Source organism: Colletotrichum lupini, chromosome 6, assembly GCF_023278565.1.
Source record: "Colletotrichum lupini chromosome 6, complete sequence".
In the NCBI taxonomy this organism is placed as follows: domain Eukaryota; kingdom Fungi; phylum Ascomycota; class Sordariomycetes; order Glomerellales; family Glomerellaceae; genus Colletotrichum; species Colletotrichum lupini.
This window is the reverse complement of record NC_064679.1, coordinates 1283299-1304871: the sequence shown is the minus strand read 5'-3', so window position 1 is coordinate 1304871 and position 21573 is coordinate 1283299. Positions and strand designations below refer to the sequence as shown.

The 21573-nt window shown below is 52.7% G+C and overlaps 9 protein-coding genes across 9 annotated transcripts; 4 read left to right on the top strand and 5 right to left on the bottom strand.

Annotated features, from left to right (window-relative positions):
• Positions 1 to 248: 248 nt before the first annotated feature.
• On the bottom strand, positions 249 to 1816 carry CLUP02_11870 (uncharacterized protein; the record flags this gene model as incomplete). The annotated part of the gene is made up of 7 exons (XM_049290836.1): positions 249 to 289; positions 349 to 553; positions 596 to 684; positions 800 to 957; positions 1072 to 1228; positions 1404 to 1597; positions 1692 to 1816. The coding sequence occupies 7 exons, from the start codon at positions 1814 to 1816 to the stop codon at positions 249 to 251; spliced, it is 969 nt and encodes a 322-aa protein (XP_049147981.1).
• Positions 1817 to 1850: 34 nt separating this feature from the next.
• On the bottom strand, positions 1851 to 4333 carry CLUP02_11869 (proteasome A-type and B-type; the record flags this gene model as incomplete). Its single annotated transcript, XM_049290835.1, has 9 exons — positions 1851 to 2504; positions 2657 to 2871; positions 2923 to 3163; positions 3244 to 3385; positions 3474 to 3489; positions 3552 to 3691; positions 3751 to 3976; positions 4098 to 4220; positions 4312 to 4333. 9 exons carry the CDS (start codon positions 4331 to 4333, stop codon positions 1851 to 1853), a joined length of 1779 nt encoding a protein of 592 aa, XP_049147980.1.
• A 1341-nt stretch (positions 4334 to 5674) lies between these two features.
• Positions 5675 to 6556, top strand: CLUP02_11868 (uncharacterized protein; the record flags this gene model as incomplete). The annotated part of the gene is made up of 1 exon (XM_049290834.1): positions 5675 to 6556. The coding sequence occupies one exon, from the start codon at positions 5675 to 5677 to the stop codon at positions 6554 to 6556; it is 882 nt and encodes a 293-aa protein (XP_049147979.1).
• Positions 6557 to 6836: 280 nt separating this feature from the next.
• On the bottom strand, positions 6837 to 9828 carry CLUP02_11867 (uncharacterized protein; the record flags this gene model as incomplete). Its single annotated transcript, XM_049290833.1, has 7 exons — positions 6837 to 7145; positions 7281 to 7458; positions 7585 to 8168; positions 8236 to 9156; positions 9230 to 9334; positions 9398 to 9527; positions 9605 to 9828. 7 exons carry the CDS (start codon positions 9826 to 9828, stop codon positions 6837 to 6839), a joined length of 2451 nt encoding a protein of 816 aa, XP_049147978.1.
• A 1544-nt stretch (positions 9829 to 11372) lies between these two features.
• On the bottom strand, positions 11373 to 12902 carry CLUP02_11866 (DnaJ domain-containing protein; the record flags this gene model as incomplete). The annotated part of the gene is made up of 3 exons (XM_049290832.1): positions 11373 to 11663; positions 11742 to 12664; positions 12731 to 12902. Coding segments are annotated over 3 exons (1386 nt in total), but the record flags the coding sequence as incomplete, so codon positions are not given.
• Positions 12903 to 14137: 1235 nt separating this feature from the next.
• On the top strand, positions 14138 to 15627 carry CLUP02_11865 (uncharacterized protein; the record flags this gene model as incomplete). The annotated part of the gene is made up of 3 exons (XM_049290831.1): positions 14138 to 14337; positions 14535 to 14700; positions 15199 to 15627. 3 exons carry the CDS (start codon positions 14138 to 14140, stop codon positions 15625 to 15627), a joined length of 795 nt encoding a protein of 264 aa, XP_049147976.1.
• A 780-nt stretch (positions 15628 to 16407) lies between these two features.
• On the top strand, positions 16408 to 17934 carry CLUP02_11864 (uncharacterized protein; the record flags this gene model as incomplete). Its single annotated transcript, XM_049290830.1, has 1 exon — positions 16408 to 17934. The coding sequence occupies one exon, from the start codon at positions 16408 to 16410 to the stop codon at positions 17932 to 17934; it is 1527 nt and encodes a 508-aa protein (XP_049147975.1).
• Positions 17935 to 18928: 994 nt separating this feature from the next.
• Positions 18929 to 19361, bottom strand: CLUP02_11863 (uncharacterized protein; the record flags this gene model as incomplete). The annotated part of the gene is made up of 3 exons (XM_049290829.1): positions 18929 to 19029; positions 19122 to 19146; positions 19224 to 19361. 3 exons carry the CDS (start codon positions 19359 to 19361, stop codon positions 18929 to 18931), a joined length of 264 nt encoding a protein of 87 aa, XP_049147974.1.
• A 134-nt stretch (positions 19362 to 19495) lies between these two features.
• CLUP02_11862 (uncharacterized protein) lies at positions 19496 to 21347 on the top strand (the record flags this gene model as incomplete). The annotated part of the gene is made up of 5 exons (XM_049290828.1): positions 19496 to 19528; positions 19631 to 19774; positions 19839 to 19878; positions 20353 to 20479; positions 20516 to 21347. The coding sequence occupies 5 exons, from the start codon at positions 19496 to 19498 to the stop codon at positions 21345 to 21347; spliced, it is 1176 nt and encodes a 391-aa protein (XP_049147973.1).
• Positions 21348 to 21573: the final 226 nt, after the last annotated feature.

Here is a 21573-nt window from a genome sequence, read left to right as displayed (position 1 = left end):
ACATGGATGCGTACCCTTCTTCTTGTTGACGAGCGTCCTAGCTAGCACCGTACTATCAAAGACTCTTCAATAGATTATTTGGCATCCAGCTCATGGTGGAAGTCATTGCCTGAAGTCTCCTATCTTGGGGGTTATTAGTTATAAGGACGACCGAACGAAAGACACGGCCCCCTTCCTCTATAGCATAGATACAAATAGCAAAGTCCGGTGACTTTGAGAGTTCGACGAGAGTAAGCCAACAATCTCAATCACCATCCATTCGTCAATTCTTCATACTCAGCAAGGTTGTCTAAAGCAAGCGGGAGCCGCGTCGTAAGTTATTCTAGTAGTTATAAACGTTTGCTCGACGTAGTTCCTTCTGTTCCTCGGTTTCCTCGCATTGCTCGTCGTCCAAATTGTTCTCCGAGTCGGCAAGAGCCAGACCATTGAGATCTACACGAGGAGTAGACCGAGAGTGTCGTCTAGTGTCGATGATGAGTGCAATTTTAGTAGTGGAAACAAGGTCGATCGGATAGACAGTCTTCTCATAGTGTTTCAAGTCCTTGTCTCGTTTCTGTTACTGTCATCGTCTATGAGTGAGCCGGATAGTGGCCACCTCTCTCGTCGACGATGGAAGTCCTTGGTGAGCCATCTTACCAACGTATCTTCTTGTTTCTTCACAGGAGGGGGGCACCTGGGTTATCTCTTGAAATCAACTCAAGCAGATAAAAAGGTATAATATGCCTTCCTCCCTGCCTCCTTCATCCTAGTCAATTCCTAGCATCGTCATGATAGGGGCGGAATGAAGCCGGCTTGAGACCATTTTTCGAGTCAGGCAACTTCATGTCTTTTCTCGTCGACTTTTTCCTAGCATTAGAGATAAACACAAAGCGTCGTCTGTATCTTATAATCAGGGCAGCGAATCTCATCGCCCCAAGATCAGGCGTGTACGGGTTCTCCCATCCCAGCCCACCGCGTCTGCGTGTGCCCACCAGAATACAACGCAGACAATAATAAGGATCTAAGACTGGGAGCAAGGGTGAATAACTTATCTCAAGCTGGCTAGACACATGAACCACTCACAACATTCACCGATCCACATCAACCGACGCCACATTCTCGCCGTGAGGGCAGTCACTCTCCTCCGCCAAGTCCTCCGCCAGAGACGGCACCCGCAACAGAAGTGCGAGCCACACTTCCGAGGGCAAAGGAAAGGCAAGCGAAAACTGCCCGGGATGGGAAAATCTCTCTCAGCTGCTTCGCATTGATTCGGGATCTTTACATTGCATGCCCCCCCCCCCCTCTCCGCAGAGCGACTTCCTCCTCTTATCCTGTAGACTTTAGACGCCTCGAACTGAAGAGAAAAGGAAAAAGACGCCCAGACCGCCTATACTCCTCTTGCAGCCAGTATAGAGATAAAGCACGTTTCTGTGCCTCTGCCCGTGGCTTGATATGGGTGAGACGGCCGTGTCCGGAATTGCTCATCTCTTTGATCGTAAAGCACCAGAAACCTATGACGTGGGACAGAGGTACTGGAAATTGCTGGTGCAGGTAGCTGAAAGAAACGGCCATCGCTTGACCCAGCACCTCGTCTTGGACCTCGCCAGCAACAATCACGCTTCACACAAGTCCTTGCAATCCTAAGTCTTGCCCAAACCAGGTCTCATTAGTCTATGATCCAGCCGCCATAGCCCTCATCATGGTGTTTTTACAAGTACACAAAGGTCATCTGGAACGCCATTCCCCCAACGGCGGCAGCTTCCCCTGTGTTGTGTTTGACAGATTTCTTTTTTTTTGATTTCGTCTCATTCTGTCGTAATGCCACCGCTCTACTCATCGCCAGGACCCAATCACGCCTCGCTGTCGATGCCCTACTCCTCCTTCTTGTCGTCCTCCTTCTTGTCCTCGTCATCGTCGTCATCGCCCTCGAGTGACTTCTTGGCAAACCGCTCCGCCTCCTCGCGCAGCTCCTTGGGCACCTCTTCGTGGCGGCCCTTGGTGGGGCCGTCAATATCACTGATCCAGCTCATCTCGAGCTCAAACTCCTTGTCCTTGTTGTCGTCGTGGGCGACGTAGATGATGCGGGCAGCCTCCTTAACGGCGTCCTCCAACGTCAGTCCGCCATCAGCGAGGTCGAGCTTCTCGAGCTCTGCCTTGGCGGCTTGACGGCCCTTGCCAGTAGCAGCACCGTAGTAGCCCCAGTAGAGACCGGAAGGCTCGATCATGTAGAGGAAGGGACCACCGTGCTTCTTGGTGGTGTCCTTGCCGCCAGCACCGACCTTGGGGCCAGAACCAACTTCGCCGTCAACGGGGGTCTCGGTAGAGGGGTCGAAACCACCGACAATGGCGGTAATGCCGAATGGACGGACTGAGGAGTAGAGGGTGTAGGCTTGGAGGTAGCCGCCCATGCGGGCTGCGAGGTCGGCGGTGGAGATGGGAGTCTTGAAGGTGTCGCGCCAGCCGCGGGCTTCTTCACGGGCGCGGTCGACGAAGTGGCGGCCATCGGGGATCATGCCTGAGTAGACCTTTTGATTTGTTAGTCTGGCCAATAGAGCAGAGAGATATGCAGATAGGCAGGTCGTGAGGGTTTGGTAAAGCTACTCTCGGAAGCTACAATGCATATCGAGGCAGGGGAGGGAGGGGTAAATTGACTGCGGGAGGGGAACGGATGACTTACAACACCGAGATGTCTGTCAATGGTAGCAATACGCTTGTTGGCATTGGGCTTCCATAACTTGGAGGCAATGATCTTTTCGACGGCGAGGACGACACCACCCTTGCACCGGATACCGATGGATGTGCCACCGTTCTCGACGGCCTTGACGGCATACTCGACTTGGAAGTTGCGACCGTCGGGGGAGAAGATGGAGTTGCTCAGGTCATAACCTGTGCCTATCGACGTCTGAATAAGGCGGGAGAGGCATCATATTAGTTGTGTGCTACAGATATAGAGCCAAGGTTGGGTTGGTCGGTTCTGGTAGCTCGTACCAACCCCCGGTCGCTGGAGGTGGTGATTCCCCGGGAACCTAGCAAGGGAAAGCTTACCATTGTGAATTAGAAGAGCTTGGGGTATTCGGGGAAAGCTTCGGATGTGTAGTTTTGAGGACTTGAGGGTTCGTTGGGCGTCGAAAGGAGTCGTGATGGAGTGGGTGTCGTAGGCACGTTGTCTAGTCGTGGGAGAGAGCTCGTGGTGGTGGATGACGATGGCGGGACGTGGTTTGGAATTGGGGAATCTGGAGCCTTGAGATCAGAGCTTCAGGCAACCTGAGCTGCGTGTTGCTGCGCGAGGTTGACGGGCGAGGCTAGACGCAAGGGTGCCTCAGGTTGGGAAGGGAAGCTGGGGGAAGGTGGATCCACCCAGGCCGGGAAGGAAGGAAGGAAGGCACCAGCCACTTGAAAGATGTGGCTGGAGACGAAGTGGTGTGGCTAGTGGAATGACCGGTTTCCCGTCATCGTGAACACCAACGCTGACAGGGGAATTAAAATAACCCCACCATCCCGCACTTGACCCTGCAGTGGTGTGCAGCTGCCAGGTGCTGTACGGATAGAGGGGTTATCGGGATGAGAGAGACATTGCAAAATCACATGGAGGAACGACAACTTGTTGCACCAGCTGGGCATATGTGCCTTGAGATTAAATGGCCTTTGAAGAGCTGCTTGACTTTCACGTTTTCTCTGTGTACAGGATCTGTATCGGGTCGTCTTCGTCTTGCTTGAGGGATCTGTCAGAGACGATGAAAATCGTGGAAACGTTTGGCATGACTCCCATACTGTCTTGGACCGATAGTACGGTGACTTAGGGGAGTCCAGGCCCGGATGGATCCGGCGAAACGAGTGTTGGGACGGGGTTTCGGGGAGGAGCGGTGAAGACTGGACTGGGATCCCGAGACTTTGTTAGAGAAACTCGAGTATAGACGGGAAAGTGTTGAGGATTTTCTGGCATGCAACAAACGCGCCAGCCAGTGTAGGAAAATAGCAAGGGCATTGGGTATTTGCACTGAGTTTAAGGATCATCGTCACCACATCCTGCCGAAGACTGGAAGTAATACCAAGTGGTGGGAAAGGTATTACAGAGTGCGCATATGATGGCGGGTGGGCTCGAGTGTGTCACGGGAGACTGATTTGATACCTCCGTAGTCTTCCAGAAGCTGTGTGGACTGATCGTGTCACGGAACCATTGGGTGAGGAGTGCGGATCTTGGAGAGAATATGTTTCAAATTGGACGCTTGCTGCCGGACTCTCTGCCAGGGCATGTGTGCATGGCCATTACCTTACACCAAGGATCAAATGTCACTGGAGGTGTACCCGTACCTAGGTATCGAAATCACGTACGATTTGACTGATCATCGGCCATTCTCACAATATTGAACATGAATCACAAACGAACCATGCTCTTGAGAAGCACGGATAGTTCAGGTAGCCATTCATTCCTGCCTGACCGAGGGAGTATTTGGGCCGGGTCGGCTAGCGTTGGTTGGTGCGAATGTTGGTTGGTGATGAAAGTGGTGATGTGTGGATGCAGACGCTGCACCGGAGACGGGATCCCATGGGATGGGACGAAAAAAAAAAAGAGACAAGAGACGGGCCCGGCTTCAGTGAGAAAGTGCGCTGAGAGACTGAAGCGTCAGGTCACATTACCCTTCCCATCAACGCATCGTTGGGCTCGCTGCGTCATGACCCTGCCCGCTACTGCCAAAATTGACCCCTCCTTCCTAGCTAAGGCAATTTCCCCCTGCCAGGCTTCCCCCTCCCCCCTCGTGCGTCGTGCCTGCCGCCCTCCACTTCTATCCCCCTCCTTCCAGGTTCCCTCTACCCGCCCAGAAAACGGCCGTGGCTCCTTCTGCCATATAAAATTCCAATCTTCACTTTTCACCCTCGACTTTCTCAACTCTTTTCTCTTTGAACAATATCATCACGCCTGGCTGTTCGCATTACCTGGCACGAACTTCATTGACTATCGATTTGCTACACCCAACCGAGTGTCACCGCCGTCGCCCCTGCGAGATTCGACAACAGCGACAACGAAGAACCCTCACCCCACCACTAACCCGCTCCCACTGCATCCGCTGACCTTGCTGCACCACTTCACATCCACCCAGTCTCCAACCCCGGCACCACTACTGCTGTCTTCCTGCCCAAGGAATCACCGTACCGAACCCGATTCACGAAACAACTCGACCGCTGTCTTCCTGTGACTCTTCGTTGTCGCTTTTCCTCTTTTCTCGAGTTTCTTTTGCTCTTATTTCTGCTTTCAACAACAATCCCAAGAAGAAGAAGAAACACTCGAGAGTACCTACATAGAGTAGCCAATATAAAGAAACACTTCTCTTCTGCTACCACTCACTGTCCGAACCCCCGAAACCGATTACCAAGCCAAGAAAGAAACTAAGCATCAAGAAGACAGCACATTTCTGTCTTCTTTGCTCCCACCCCCGACAAGATTTACTTCCACAGCAAGCAGCTTTACGACGAAGGGCCTTTTCGGGCTTTTCAATCACCAGATTCCCGTCAATCAAAAAGGTAGGTTTTTCCCCCTCCTCTCACAAACTCCCATCGCCATCGGGCCCTTCATCATCATCCACGCCCGGAGCCCCGCCGGGCTTTGTTCGGAGATGGCCCCTCCACGGCGGCGCCGGAAGTAACACGGAACATGAACCGATAACAGTGAACCACTACTAACATTCTATGCAGCACGATGGTTTCCTTCACCCCCACCATGCAGGTCCAAGATGACCTCGCAACTCTCTTCTCCCGCAACTTAACTTTCAACCCTGAAGTTCAGCCCAAGGTAGAGGAGGAAGTCAAGCAGTCCCCGGAACCCACCCTCACCAGTCCCGCCCCAACGCCGGCGCCCATCATCTACTCCATCACTCAGCACTACACCCACTCCGCCCATGTTGTCCGTCAGCAAGCTCAAGAAGCCCCCATTCAGCGCCCCTCCTCCGAGCCTCCCCAGACCGAGCAGTTGACTCCCGAGGCCGTCCTCAGCCAGCACGGCGTCGACCCTTCAGTCCTCTCTCCTTCTCAGATTCAACTTTTCCGCTGTTCCGAAGAACCCCACCAGCTGCGACTTCTTGAGATTTGGCGCGCCGCACCCCCTACCTCGAGCACAGAGAACCCGTCGCTGGCATGGACAAGCACAACACTTGAGCAAGAGGAGCAGCTGGCGAGACTCCGATATGAGCGCATGGAAGCAGAGAAGCAGCAACAGGAGCAGCAGCAGAACGCCGTCATGAGCCTCGACGGTACCCAAGTCCAGTCAGATGACAGCCGCTGGCTGGCAAGCTCCATCACCTCGCAAGTCGAGCCGTATATGATGTCTGGCTACGAGGAGCTTATGCGTCGTGAGTACGAGCGCGAGCAGGAGCTGGCACAGGCCTCTCCCCCTAGCAACTATTCCCACTACGGCTCTGCAGTCGGCACCAGCGGCTATAAGCCCGCCACCGACCCCGTCTACAAGGGCTTCGGCGATGACTGGGCTCGGGAGCAGAGCCTCCAGATGCAGATGCAGATGGAGAACCAATATGGTGCGTTCCAGCACTACGGAAGCGGTAACATCGAGGCCATGGACATGTAATGCGGCGAGGAAAGAGAGCCATGGCACATCACCACTTTTTCAGCATAGCAGCAGACACTTGCCTTGATACCTACACTGCATGGGAAGACAACGTCGGATAATCAGGAGGGCAATCATTGGATTGCCTCTCGTCGGCAGACGTGTTTCCTCCATAGTTTTCTTTTGTCTTTTGATTTTCTTTTTTGTCAAGAACGTTATGAATAAGCAATTGGGCGTATACCAATAGGCAGGCATGAGGAACGAACAGGACTACCAAAACAATAAAACATTCTATTCAAATTCAAGCTGAGCTGACGATGGTGATTTGGTGAAAGGAGCTCGTTTGCTTCCATTCCGATGACGATACACCGCGGTTTCTCGGTATGTGTATGGGGTTGCGACAGTCGGAGGAAGTGTAGAAAGGGGACTTGTTCATTAGGCCAGGCAATAGAGAAGGGACGTTGAGGTAAGATGTAGAACGTATGATTGGGTCTCTTGCCAAGGCCTCAAGCTGGTGTGTTCGATCACGCATCATCTTGCTCGTCGAGTCTAAACTCTCGCCATACAACATACAGCCCGGCCAAGCATTTAATTTCACTTTGGATTCCCGCTGAGAACCTGTCGTTCAATTAGGTGTAAGTACCCAGGTACAATAGTGGTAACGTACGTATTCCAAATTCTTTGAAGTAATTTAAATCAAATTATTGAGATACCTTGGCAGGTAAGTCAGTTCTATATATCATACATCATGTGCCGTACTATTCTCTGGCCTTTTGCATATTGCCGTCTTTTGCTCCTTCCTCGAGGTAGTTTGCCTCTCATGAACAAGACTCCTAGCTTGGTGTTTCCCCCCGTCTACACGAGTCAATATGCTCTCGTCCATTCCCCCCTGTTTCCGAAATTTCAACGGTGGTGGTGGTATCCTGTACGCCGGGTATATGTAGTTGTTCGTCGTCGTCGATAATTAGGTAATGTTAAGTTTTTTTGTCTAGTGGTGATGAGAATGTGGTAAAGTAGGCAGGTAACCCCTTCAGGTAGGTCTGGTCTACCGCTTCTTGCTAGGATGGCCCGGATGTTCCGCCATCCTAGACGAAAGCCACTGCGCCGAGTCCATGCCCCCGGGGACGTTGACCTGCCATGTACTTGGAGGCGGGCTAGGCATGGGGAAGTCGCCAGGCGAGGGCGGCGCTAGGAACTGCGAGCCGCGCGTGTAGTGGCTGCTGGCTCGCGTCGTCCGGCTGTAGCGGTTGTCGAACCTGCTGCTGTGGCGCGGGTTCGTCGTGTTCGTGTATGTTTCCACGGTCATCCTGCTGTCTCGGTAGTGGTGGCCTGGACTATTGAGGGTGTTTAGTCTGCTCGCCCGGTTGCTGTTGTTGTGGTTATCGTGAACGTTGCTGACGCTGCTCAGCCTGCTTAGTCTGCTCGCTCGGTTGCTCGTGGGGTTTGCGCCGCCGTAGTTGTTGACGCCGAGTGTGAGGGCTGAGTGAGTCGAGTCGCGGTTCTCTCGGTTGAAGGAGCCGAAGCCCATCGATATGGCGGACATGCGTGGTGAACACCAATTCACGGTCGGCGCGGGTGATCTCACTTTCGGTGTCAGGTGAAGGCCGTCTTCGAGCTCAAACGAATTATCATCCTGTTGCGCAATTATTAGTCTGGGTTTGGTTTGATGAAGGGGTAGTGGCAGGAGAAAAGTGTCTTACTTCGCGGGGTGACGGACAGAGCCATTGCCCACCATCGCCGTCGTCGCGGGGGACCACCAGGGACTCCACATCTTCGTCTCGCCTCTCTCTCTCATATGCGAGATTGAAGTCCTTACTCAAGCCGCTCCATCTCGTCGGTGCCGATGAGCTGTAGCCATCTTGGGATCGAGCGATGCGGGGCACTTCCGCCTCAAACTCGGCCCGGATATCAGCCTCGATCTCTTCCAGGGGTGCGTCGTCTGGCACGGGGTGTCGTGGGTGACGAGGGTCTGAGCCGTCGCTGCGGACATAACTCGGCTGCCCCTTGAACCGTTCTCGCCATGCTATTGCGCGAGGCGCCTGAGACCGCATGCCCGCGCGGTACCATACGAGTTGCCACAGAGGGCGAAGGGTGGCGAGCGACGCGGCAGTGATGCCGATGCCGGGCTCGACGGTGCTCCACAAAGCTACATCGGTAGTCGCCCATAGGAAGTCGTCGCCGTCGAGGAGGGTTGGTATGTACACGGATCTTGCCACGGTTGCGGTAGACCCGATGGCAGCAAATGAGAGGATGCCAAACGCAAGGAGTCGGGTGCGCTTGGGGAGGGAAAGCGACCAGACGATGAACAAGGGGAGAATACCAAAGGCCCAGTCGGCAAGGCAATTGATAATCGAGGCCGTGAAGGTCATGATGACAACCACACGATTGCTGAAGCACTTTCCTTCTGTGCGTGGCGATTCCTCCCAAAATGTCTGGATTGGCCGACATTGGAACATGACCATGAAGAAGTATGTCGAGCCGAAAAGCACCGTGCCGATCATGAGAATGCGAAGGATCCAGATGTGGCTTCGGCGGATGGACACGCGGATGAGAAAGTAGCCGACAGATATCTTGAGAAGGCAGGTTGATATAATGTAAAGCAGTTCGCAGATGTACCAGTACTAGAGAGGGTGTTAGTCGCGGTTCTACTGGTAGGACTCATTTGCACTCAAAGGGCCTCCGAGAAGAGCATACCATGAGAGCGTCCCGATTATGTTCCCGGGTGAGATCGGTTCTATGTCGGCCTGTTCCATATCGAACTCCTTGAATCTGAGTGATGAGGTAGATGGTGAAGATGAGCTGCCAAGAGAGTCAGCGAGTGTGTACTTCTTACTTGTTGTGTGATGTCTCGTAGGGAAGTACCATGAGGGCGATCATCATCTTGTCATCGGTGCCGAGCGATCGTGTAATCCATCCACGGCAGTATATGCGCAGGCCGACGGCGATCCAACATAATATGAAGAAGAGGACCGCCACGGCCAGCACTTGCCCGCTGCGATCCTCCATGATGGGATCGAAGCATCCACGGGTATTCCCTTGGTAGGCAGTATTCTTTCTTTTCTCCTTCACGTGAGCGTCATGACGAGGGTGACATTCGACCGTCGGTTTACAGCTTGGTAGAATGGGATGTGCAGAGTGTGATCCGAGTCGACGGGACAAGACCGGGCAAGACGATATAGAGAGCGGACGACGGGAAGAGAGATGGACCCGTCAGGGTCAAGGGAGGGGCTACCCGATATACATATCAGGAACGTCTCAACCGAAGTGGCAGATAGGTTTAGGGGTAGCTTCATATCTCGATGTACGAGCCAGTCTTAAGAATAGCTTAGTGTCCCGGGTGTGGAGAGCCGGGCGACCTGAACACACGAGTCTAGACGAAGGTAGCGGGCGGGACCATCGTCACTAAACGCTCGTCCAAAGAGGTCCGAATACAATCTCCGACGCCCTCGAGGATCTTGGGAACGCGGCTCATGTGTTGGGGAGTGATCCATGTGTGTGTATGTGTAATTGAGGAGACGAGATCAATGGTGGGACGAAGCTGGCGAAGGTTCCTGGACTGCTCCGTTAGCTATGAGCCTCTGAGGGGTGGGAGGCAACCTTGGGTTCTATCTAAGAGGTCGACAGGGAACGGCCTTGAAGCCAACTTGAAGCCAGCGACATATTCGCCAGTCAGAAGCGTAGGAAAAACGCACGTAGCGTCTTGATTGAGATAGGGTTTCCATCTAGCGGTTCAATTGGCGTCTCTGGCGAACAGACGCTAAAGCGTGGTAAGAAGAGGTGAGGGCAAGGAATCATCAGGTCAATGGGGCTGCGAAGCTGGAACCGGCTCGGAAACGGGCGACCATGCGGCTCGAGCGTTGGGTTGCGTGGTTGCTGTGCGGCGCGCTCGAGCCCTGGTCGTCGCCGTAGATCATAGAAGAGCGGGGTGGGCGCTTGGCTTGCGGGTTTAGTTTCTTTTGGGTATAAGCTAGGTACAAGTGGTCTGTTTTTGGCATAGGATCTCCTATGTTTCAGGCCGACAGTTGAGAGGCTGGATGGTGGTGGTTGTGGTGGATGGAAACATTCGGTTGTGAGGTACGGATATAGACGCAAAAGATAGGAGAGGTGGACTGATGATTTTGGATCTTGAACAAGGTCGAGTCAAGACTCCGCTGTGCTTTTTACTGACTGGCTGACTGGCTGTGATGGATGCCAAAGAAACATCATCGAGGGTTGTTGTTGGTGTTGGTGTAAGTCGAGTGCTGCAAAAGCCTATCGCCGCTACGTGAAGCGGACGAACCACCGAGCGACACTTGATCTTCTGTGCCAACAAATCATCATGCAGCCATGATGCCATAGGAAGGGACGAAACAGAGTTATGAGGTGCAGAGGGGCAGGTAACGGCCTCACGCACTTGCGCAGGGTCGCAACATGTTTGACGGGAAACATTAACCGCATTGGGCCTTTCCTCCGGTGCTCGAGGACAATGGTGTGAAGAAATGGAATGGAAACAAGTGTGCCCGTATGATGTATCTGTCACGGCCTGTTGTGAAGCACACACACACACACATACTCAACAAACCTCATCCCCCAATGCACAATGCACTAGACACGATGCAGCACACTGACACCTTCAACAGATTGTGGCCTTCCTATTGTACTTTACAATTCGTACGAGAATTTGCATTGATGAATAATCTACGTTAACGACGAGACTGGCTGCAGCTTCATGACGCATCATGCACCTCTGGGTCGCTTGTCTGATCCTCAAGACCAATCAAGGTCGCACAACCCGTCAGAGGGTTCGAAGAGGCCCGCCGTGAAGCTCTATACATCAACCAGATCTTGAACCAATGCCTCAACGCTTCTTGTTCTTGCGCTTGTTGGTCTTGCCTCCAGTCTGCGCACCGGAAGCCTTGGCCTTGCCCAAAGAATCGGTCGATTTCTCCAAGAGCTCAAAGTCATCAGCGGCAGAGTCAGAGCTGGGGGTGTGTTGAATCTCGCCGTCATCAGAGTCCAGGTCCTCGGTGTCGATCTCCAGCTCAGTAGTGTTCTTGCCGAGGGCGCGGCCGACAGTGCGGTTGTAGGCCCAGATGGGGAGGCGGACGAGCGCGGTGTCACGGATGGTGGGTTGAGGCAGTTCGTTGGGCTGCTTTGAGTTAGCATCGTTCGCAGACCTCGTGTCGCGGTAGGTTGACAAGCTTTAGCTTGCATTTTGGGCACTTACGTCAAGGAGGTACTGCTCGGTGTTGCCATCCTCATCCTGCTCCTCGAGGTAGACGTCTCCGAGGGAATCAACCACAAGAATCTTGCCATTCTCGGCGACAACGCGCTTCTTGGAGCCGGTGGGGCCGGTCTGACCGGTCTGCGCAACCGTCTCGCGGGGGGTGGCGGTACCGCTGCCGCTGGTGCTGCGAGCGGCGGGAGCGGGCTTGCGGGATCGGCCTCCACGCTCCTTGGCGGCCTCTCTGCGAGCCATTTGTTCCTGCATACGTCTTTCCTTGCGGTTTCTGGGCAGCTGGGGGCCCTCCTCATCGTCGGCGGCGGGGGCAGCAGGAGCAGGGGCGGGGGTGTCGTCGATGCCAGGAATACTCAGGTTGTCTCCCCAAGCAGCATTGCGTGCGAACTTGATGTAGCGCTCAACAAAGTCCTTCTGGCGCTTCCAGGACATGTACAGAGCGATGTAGTGGAAGGCACCTCCAGCCACAAGGAAGACACCGAAGAGCACAGTGCCCAGACCAGGGCGGTACCGATTGTAATAGTAATTGGTGCCCTTCCAGGCCGGGAAGCCATTCTTCAGGAAATGGTCGTAGCGGTCGCGATCGGGACCACTGATGATGTTGCGCACGAGACCGAGGCGGGCCTGGCGCTCAGAGGCAATCTTGACAGCGGCCTTGATCTCCTTCTGAGTAGGAGCCTTGGAGACATTGACGCCGGGGGTCTTCTTCTCCTTCTTCTTAGCCTTGGTGCGCTCGGCGATGAGCTGCTGGCGAACTTTATCAGGGTGGAGAGTGCGGGAGATCTTGCGGTAGGCCTTGGTGATCTCGTCGATGGAAGCGCTGTTCTTGACGCCGAGGAGGTCGTAGAAGGTCTGTTCGGGGTTGGCCTCGTGGGCCTTGATCTCATCGCGGATACGGAAAATCTCACGATCTATTTTTTTTCACACGTTAGCCAACGGTGCGCAACGGAGACAAGACAGGATGGCGATGCTCGTACCCTCCTTGCTCCAGGCCGCAGCCAGGGGCGAGACGACCAAAAGGCCAACGGACAGGATGCTGCTGAACTTCATCTTGTCGTTGCCGAGTCCAGTCGAGTTATGATGGAATGGGAAGGCGGCGCGCAATGGCCGAAAGGTAAAGGAGTATCGGGATCGAGAAAGCGCAGCTGTGGCTAGATGCCAGGTGTTGTTAGCTTCGTCTCAACGTGGGGAACAACTGATGGCATGGAGCGAGCTGCCAAATAAGCAACAACAACCACGTACCTCGTTTTTTTTTCCTTCCCTAGTATCCTCCTGACTCGTCGTCTCGAATTGACAGTATCCCGTCCGGTAGGAATCTGTCGAGTCTCTGCAGAAGAGAAGAGGAATTTTTTCTCCCACAAGATTGCGAATGGGAAATGTGGTCTCTCTGGGGGAGATTCTGGATGAGGTGGAATTTCCCGTGGACAAGGTATCTTTTTTTTTTCTGGCCTCTGCTTCGGCCGGGGGTGGGAAGTAGCAGCAAAGCAAAGGCAAAAGGGTCGCAGGCGTCAGGGGATCCCGCCCTCCTGGTGCATCTGCAAAGAGGGCCCCGACTGAAAGGAGAAGGTTCCGACCTCTGCGGGCAGGGATTCTGTCGCCTTCACGAATCGCACCAATCCTCGTTAGGCCTAGACTGATCCAGATCTCGCTCCCTTAATTGTGTGGGTTTGATGTCTTATGTAAGGCGAGTGCTGAGTGCCTCAGCTGAGGTAAGCTTTCCACATCGTCGAGGTCTGTCGTTTGACGGCTTCTGTCCATCTCCAGCGCATCTTCACAATGGTTGGCCAGTCGATCAGACACTGCTCGCGGATTATTGTTAACTTTCTTGGTGGCACTGATGGATATTTTGCACGACTGCTTGACATGCGAGCTGTGGTACAAAGTCAGCAAATGTACGATGAGGTCAAGGGAGCACAGAAAGCCTTGGACTGTATTTCCTCCCCAGAATGGGGCAAGGTACAGTCCTCAAAGGAGGTGTTGATAAGAAAGTGCACTTTCCCTTATAATCATTCGACCCGCGGTGTGTTGAGGAGTACCCAGTAGCTGGCTAAGGTAGGTAGCAACGGGATTGAAAGGCAGGAAAAGATAGAGGCCGGGTGAGGTGAAGGTGAAGGTGAAGGTGAAGGACGGGAGGAAGGAGTCGAGATTCCAAGTGGATACCTTACCTTCCTCTCCTTTTCTCTCTGCTTCTTTCTCTCCCTTTCCTCTTTATTTACTGGTCCCTTTTGAGCCGAGGTATCGCCCTTCCTCAGGTTCCTTGAGCATTCGGCGGTAACTTGCCCAGAAAATTTGACTTGGAGCCAAACATACTCGATTTTCCCCATTGTGCCTGTCTGACAACAAGTGCGCCCAAATATCCTATCAAAAGTATCCTACCAAACGACATGAATACATTGAAAAGCGAGGCCCAATGGAGCGACCTACCACAGGAGATCAGAGGCAAGATTCTCGAATACGTCCCTGGAAGGTTTGCAGGCATTTGCAGGGACTGGCAAAACGCCATCGAGCCAAGAAACTTTCGGGTCCTCCAAGTCGGTTCGGATGATCAGTCGCTGGGAAACCTGGCCAAGACATTACACAATAAGTACTGGCGACAAAGCTACGTTAAACACATCTAGTTCAAAATCGAGTTGATCATTGCATCAAGAATCGTTCGAGACGTCAGACTCATGAAGAGATCGCAGCGGACCGCGGATGCTTCGCCATCAACATCTTGATCCTTTTCTGTATTCTCGAAGCCTAGAAGGATGTCGATTCAGTTAGCGAACCAACATACCCAAGTATCAACTTGGAGATCAGTGCCTCTTCGCCAAACGATGTCGGCAATTCGTGCGGAATAGAAGGGCTCTTGGACTACTGGCAGCAACAGCAGCGATACGTGTTTGCCCCTATTAGCCTTGGAGATTTCAGTCTTCCCTACGTCAACTGCGTCACCGGGTTGAGCATTGTGCGTAGAAACATGCGCAGAATACAATTAACCCCCTTTGCAGCAACTCTGTCAAGGTATCTACCGAGATTGCGCACAATTCACTTCGAACCATGGAGGCATCTCAATACACGGGAACAGAACTCTTCAGACAATGGTATAGTAGTGAAAGCCAGCCCGTCTTCTACCCCACCTCTTCGCATTCTATGGAAGATTCTCTGATTTCTGATATAGACTTGACGACGATGCTGACAACCTGGTCATATCGAGAGAAACCACTGTTATCAAAAATCCACATCTTCGAGCACGGCGATCTACAAATGCTTTACAATTGGCGCCTATCAGTCCGGCTCGGCTTGGTCGGAAATCTGTTCATTCGCAGTCTCGATCTAGAAAAAGCTTGTCATCCGCAATATCGTTGATGCCATATACTTCTTTGCCGCCTGCACGAGCAGAGTATGCGTACCTATATCGCCTCTGCCATGGCAGCGTCTGCGTGTTCTGACGATGATATGCCAGGATGCTTGCTCCCGCAAGAAGCCCGAGCTCATCAACACTCTTCTTTCCCAAGATGGCAGGGTCGCGAAGAAGATGCCGGCACTCCGTGTAATGGAACTATACGGTGCATGGCGAGAATCAGCTGGGGTTTTCCGATACCTTGTCACTGGAAATTCTGCAGACATTACTTGGGTCAGCACGTTGGAGTTCAAGCTAGGAGACGAACCCAAGTATATTTGGTGGGACGTCGCGCAGCTCAGAGAGGACCGGCTGGTGCTCCAGTTCGCACCCGAAAGGCACCTGCGTATTTATGACGGCCCATCTCACTTTGTACACCGGTGGTTGGTGACTCGGGGCCTGGCTCTTCATTCCTCTTCATCCGCAGCACTTGGACACCATGACCTCCCGGATCCTCTTCGTCGTATTTCGGGATTTCGAGACGTTTCCTGAAATTCTAAATAAAGTAAAGAGCGAACGACATGAAGTCGCCAGAGGGGTGGTTTTCAATACTCTGTCGGAGCAATTGAGGACAATGGGCTCAAGGAGTACAATGGAAAAATGCAAGGGCTTCATCCAGTGGCGTCTTTCCTGCGAATCCATGTGACAAGGGAAAATGGTCTTTGACGAACTCTGACAATTGATATACATTCGAGGCTTTGTTTGCCTTCGTCGTCAACAAGCGGCCCTTGTCCCATTCGGCCGGGGGCACAGCGAGAGCAGCTGCTTCGAGCAGAAGCGTTTCTTTCAACCCTCGTTTAGTTTCCAACTTTAGTTGAGTATTGGAAGAGTGTTGAGCGGATGAATAACAATAAATGAAACCTTCCCTGCTAGCTTTGCGACGGGTCAAATAGACACTATCAACCCCAGCGCATAGAAAATTCATCGATTCGACAACAACGTCACCTGCCTCTGAGCAGGTTTGAATAGCATCGAAGAGACACCGTATCCAATATGTGTATCATCTTATGGCGCAGGTATTATTGCACGAAACCACCTGGATATACGCTGCATGATGGCGAAAAACAAACACACCCTTTGCCGGATAGAAGAATCGATGGCCATCATCTGGTGAAAGAAGAAGATAATGTCTTCAGAGAAAACACTCAACATGATTTTCAAGAAGTACCGCACAGAAAGCATATCCATTGGGTCTACAACTTGATCCGATGCGCTCATCTGCACGCAACGGATTGCATAAACGGGCTCTGTCGAGGAGTCTTGGTTCAGATAATGGACGGAGAATGCTACTTCTGTACCGGCGACGTCGATGCGTACTATGACAGCCCCGACGAAGTAATGCAATCAATCCCCAGAACCATTAGGCTCCCGGGCCCAGGGGTCTATTTGGAGGCCATCCCGACTCACAAATTCATAATCTACCGCGAGAATTACCTCCGCCAGCTACTCAGACTGTCCTTGACGATGCTATCGAAACCTTTCCCCGTGGAAGCCGAGAGCCGCGAGTGGGAAATGGAGATCTCGTCCGCTTGGCCAGAGATCTGGTGCAAGCTGTTGCGGACACACATTGGGCATAACGTATTCCACTGCGACTGCAAGCCCATGGACGAGGTGTGGCGCGTAAACCCTGCGTTTGCCATGAGGAAGAACGAAGCAGCTCATATCCTCGAGGATATGGCGTACAGGACCGATGAAGCTGGAACTCTCGAGGTCTTTGCCGAGGAGATTCGGGGACAAGCTTTCGATGAGGATGAGGAAGTGTGGGAACTTACCACCGGGCCGAGCGAGAGAGCGATCAACCTGGAGAATTTGCACAACGATAAGCGCGACTTTCCCGGTCACCAGATGGCGTTCGTGGCGTTGAGCAGAGACACCTACGAACGCCGCCTACACAAGCTCCTGGAGAGAGCGAAGCGAGCCCGCAACACCATCTCAGAGAGGGGCTCGGACGAGTCCCAGAAACACCCATCGAGCGCGTACTGGCACTCCCACAGGATGCCCTGGCTGGGCAAGGAAGACTGGAGCCGCGCCGTGTGGCGGCGCTACCACTTCCTCGCCTGGCTGTACAACTTCCTTGCCCTAGACGCCGGCCTAGACGAGCAGATCATGATGTATATTGGCGGCGCCCTGCTCGCCGTGCTCAACCCGTGGCCGAATCCGCACTACGAGGACCACGCCTCGCACCCGGCGTACCTGACCCTTGACCCCGATCTCCCCGGCGCCGACCTCATCCAGGAGTGCGTCTACTGGGTCGAGCACCACTGGCCCATCCTTCCGTCCAGCACCCGACCGACCGACAGGCTCGGCATGATGCTTGACACGGGCCTCCATCACTTTGAGACAATCAACCGCAACACGGCAATTGCGCTCGCGGACATGAGGTCGCGGAACCGTTCGGCGGACGCCAGGACGATGATGTACGCCGTGCTGCCCGCGGCGGCCGTCGCCGACGGCTCGCCAAACTGCAATATCTGCATGTCCGAGTGGGACGAGTACCCGAATCACGAGCCCGTGATGCTGCCCTGCTGCTCGCAGTACGTGGGGCGCAAGTGCCTCAAAAGCTGGCTGGCGCTGCGGGACCTCCGCGGGGCACGCGACGGGCGTGACGAGACGGAGGAGACGTGGGCGGCGGAGTTTCGCTGTCCCTTGTGTAGATCGAAGATTGGGGCGCATTTCTCGCCGAATATCAGACAGGGCGGGCCGGCGGATACGACAGATTTTAGTTTCTATGCCTGTTTGCGGGCGTATCCGAATGCTGATGGGTACTGGGATAATCGACCGGCCCAGTGGGGTGCTTGATCAGAACGGCGGCTTGGGTACTTGGTTTGGAATCGTGGAAATCGCTGAGGCTTGTGAATGTTGTTGGACAGTTGGACGGGTATGCGAGGAGATCAAAGTGAAGAGAGAGAGTTGCCTTGGGACTTGAGGTGAGTTAGTGCTGAGGGCGGGTGTAGATGTATAGGACGAGACTGTGATCTACTTTGGTAAGCGAATTCATGTTGATTGACCATGGAGGCATGGCTTTCCTAAGTGTTTCACGTTAAGTTGCAAGATGTGTGACAAACTCAAGTGTTAGTGGATGGAGATGTGTTCGTGTTTCTTCCAAGAAGAACGGTCTAGCCACACCGCGGGATGGTGAACCCGAGATCGACCTGGAAGCACCACGTGGGAGCAGGACAAATTTTGGCGAGATTCTCAGCCTTATGTTCACTCAGTATGGGTAGATAGCATTCTTTTCTTTTCCTCTGGGTGTACTGTGCTGCCAAAGATCTTGGCATCGAGCAGTTGACCGTGTTAGTCATCGTGAATTATTACCCCTGACATGGACAAATCGGCCCAAGGCTGCACCTGCAACGCCAACGGAACGGCATCGTAACAGTGCCTAAAGTGTGATTTTATGTCCAAAATCCCTTGTAGTCTAGTTGAGGAAAAATATGTTGCCTGCCTAGGGCGCTGGCATACCATCTTCTCCGAGGCAATCAAAGGTAAGAGAGAATGAAACTTTCCTAAACAGACACCACGTCTTTCTCCCGGAACAGATATGGGGAGACACATCATGGTTCACTTTTTTCACTGACTATGTGAAGCTTCATGTACTTTACAACTGTTATGCCATTGATGGTCTCGCTCTAACCGGAGACTCGGCGTGTTGGGAGATTGATTCGACAAAGTTGGCGTCTACAGGTAATTGATATGTTCATCCAGTAGTAAGTAAGTCGTGATAATAGTTCACCAGCCTAGCGTTACACCGCAGTCCATCCGTACAAAATCTCAAAATTCTTCCATAATCAGTTCACTGCCACTCGCGATCTTCGACTCTGCCTTGGTATTTTGACAATTTCGGCGCCATGCAGTCCTTGATGCATGAGTTCCACGTGACAGCGATAATCAGCGCTGGGGTGCAGCGGAAGAAGCATTGTCCCTGTGGTTTTTATTAGCTAAACAGATCCTCGGAGGAAACATGGAATTAGAGCAGCTTTTCGTACGTCCTGTGGTGGAGTTTGTTAGCTTCTGTGTTCATGCGCAAAACGTGTCTTGTCGAAGTACTTATGTCGGTACCGGCAAGAGGCTGCAGGTTTTCGACTTACGATTGGAACGGTCATCGCCGAAGAATGGTCATCGGATACGTCCGCCGGGATGGAGACTTTGTCTTTTTGGATGGGGGAAGCTGCGCCGGCTGCGATGAGGAGGCCGAGTACGGCCGTGAAGGGTGTTGTTAGATGCATTTTGGTGACTTTGTATAGGTGGTGGTGACTTGAGAAACCTTGGCTTTTGGATGGAACGTGGAGATATAAAGGAGAAAGCCTATAATTTCTACGGGTGAAGGAGACTGCTGACTTTATACTCCCACGGTTCCATCATGGTTGCCAGGACTCGCGGTAACAATGGGCAAGTAAGCAAGGTCGATTTACGTCGAAAACTGTATTATTGTACTCGTGGCTCTTAACCGATACATTGGATGGCAACATGATTGGCTTCTCTAAGATGATCTGAGGATATCTGCGGCATGACAGTCACGCCTTCGCGGACGAGAAGTTATAGCGGCTCCGACCTTGACGGCATCACCGGCCGTCTGCCCGCCCGGGTGTTGGACCACAAAACTGATGTTGCTGGTGGTGCGGCTGAACGGTCTAAAGGGGTGTCATTCCGGGAAAAAGCTCAATCAAAGGGTTCTGATCCAAGATCAAGCTAATGATATCTAGCATTCAAAACTAAAGGATAATACAGAGATCTTCGCAAAAGGTGAGCTTTTCTGAATATTTTTTCCAGTCTACATTGTAAGCCGGTGGACCTTTTCTTCTGTTGTTATTCAGCTTGGATCCAAGTAGACCCTCCTGACATCAAGTTACGCTCTTGTTGAAGTTGTGTATCATTCACGTAGGGCTAAAGTCATGGTAGTTCTATAGTGACCAGAACCAGTCTTGAGAAAGAACAGAGACATGACGACCAACATGTGCTGTAGAAAGGGAACTTAGTATGACTCGGCACAGTCATCTATTTCCTAAACTAACAAGGTTGAATAATATCACTAGTAAACGTATAGAGTGGTTGTTAGTTGGCTGTGAAGTATATACTTCCTTCAACTAGACAGAGAACAATGTCCTTGTTCCCTCCTATACATTGTTCGAGCAGAACGACCCAAGGTGGTTGCCAACTACCCAAGGCGGTTTCTTGCCTGAAAGGATGAGCTTAAAAAGAGATGACCCATTGTCCAAGTCTCTGAACCCATTATACTCACACCCAACTTCATCGCACACCTCCAAACTACCTTGCCGCAAATCCAAATACGTATCCAAATACGCGCTCAGGAGCATACTAGCACAACCCACACTACTTCCAAAATGTATACTTTTAGCTGCTTCGCCTCTCTGCTGTGAAGGGCTCAGCAACGGTTAGTGGTTGACCAAGCTCCGGACTATGTATCCCCCTTGCCTCTATCCAGAGAAGGCTCTCTGGCATCATCTTCCACCTCCTTGCTGAGCTATCGCCAGCTTACAGGGGACGCCACGGTAGGTCTCGGCGAGAACTCAGAGCTGGACGGCTCAGGCTCCACTTCGTCTCCGTCTGAAGACTCGCTCGCATTTGACCAAACCCAGATCGGCGTCTCTCAATGGCTTAGAGAGGTCGAGGCTGCAACAGGTGCTCTTAGAACCTGCAACCCGGATCCAGCCTCGGCCTCACCCAGTCAGGGCTTGCCTTCTAGTAGTCATGATGGGAACCAGTCTAGATGGTCTCATTCTACAGACTCCCTTGCCCATGAGGGCCCGCCCAATGACCTTTCTTTCTGGGACCGAGAGACCGAATCCGAAGCAGGCAGCCCGCCACCCGAGCCAACCAGCCAGAGCATCTATTCTAGTGGTGAGTCGACGCATGGAGAAGCTTCCGGGAATCTGGGTGGTGATGATACAAGGGAGCCTCCCCAGGTTGACTGGGTCACTTTCGGCTTATTGGTGAGCAGGGACGATGGTACTCTTGCCAGGCTGCGCAGAGATGAGAACCCCGACTTCCACCTGCCTACCCCTGCTACGTTGTCGAGCCGTAGAGCTACCTGGCATGGGGATGAGATTGGAACGGCTCGAGCTGTTGAAGTGTATGAATTTGGCCCAGGTGATGCCACGATTGTCCAAGTTGGTGCAAGCTCAGGGGCTGGTGAAATTCCTGTTAGGAACGACCCCAAGCGCCAGGGTGGAGTTTGGGATGTCAAGTTTTGAAGAGTTTCCTTTTGGTATATGGCATGATATTGTCTGCTGGGCTTACTCTGGGTCGAGTTTGTAAGATCAAAAAACAAAAAAATCATTGGTTGGTGTTCTCCTATTTAAAGGAGCTGGGTGAGTAGGGATCAAATTGACATATGTCGTAGAAGATAAGTTGAAAAGGCAAGCCAATTCAAGGTGAGTAGAAAGTATCAAGAAGCGAGAAAAGAGAGTATAATGCTCT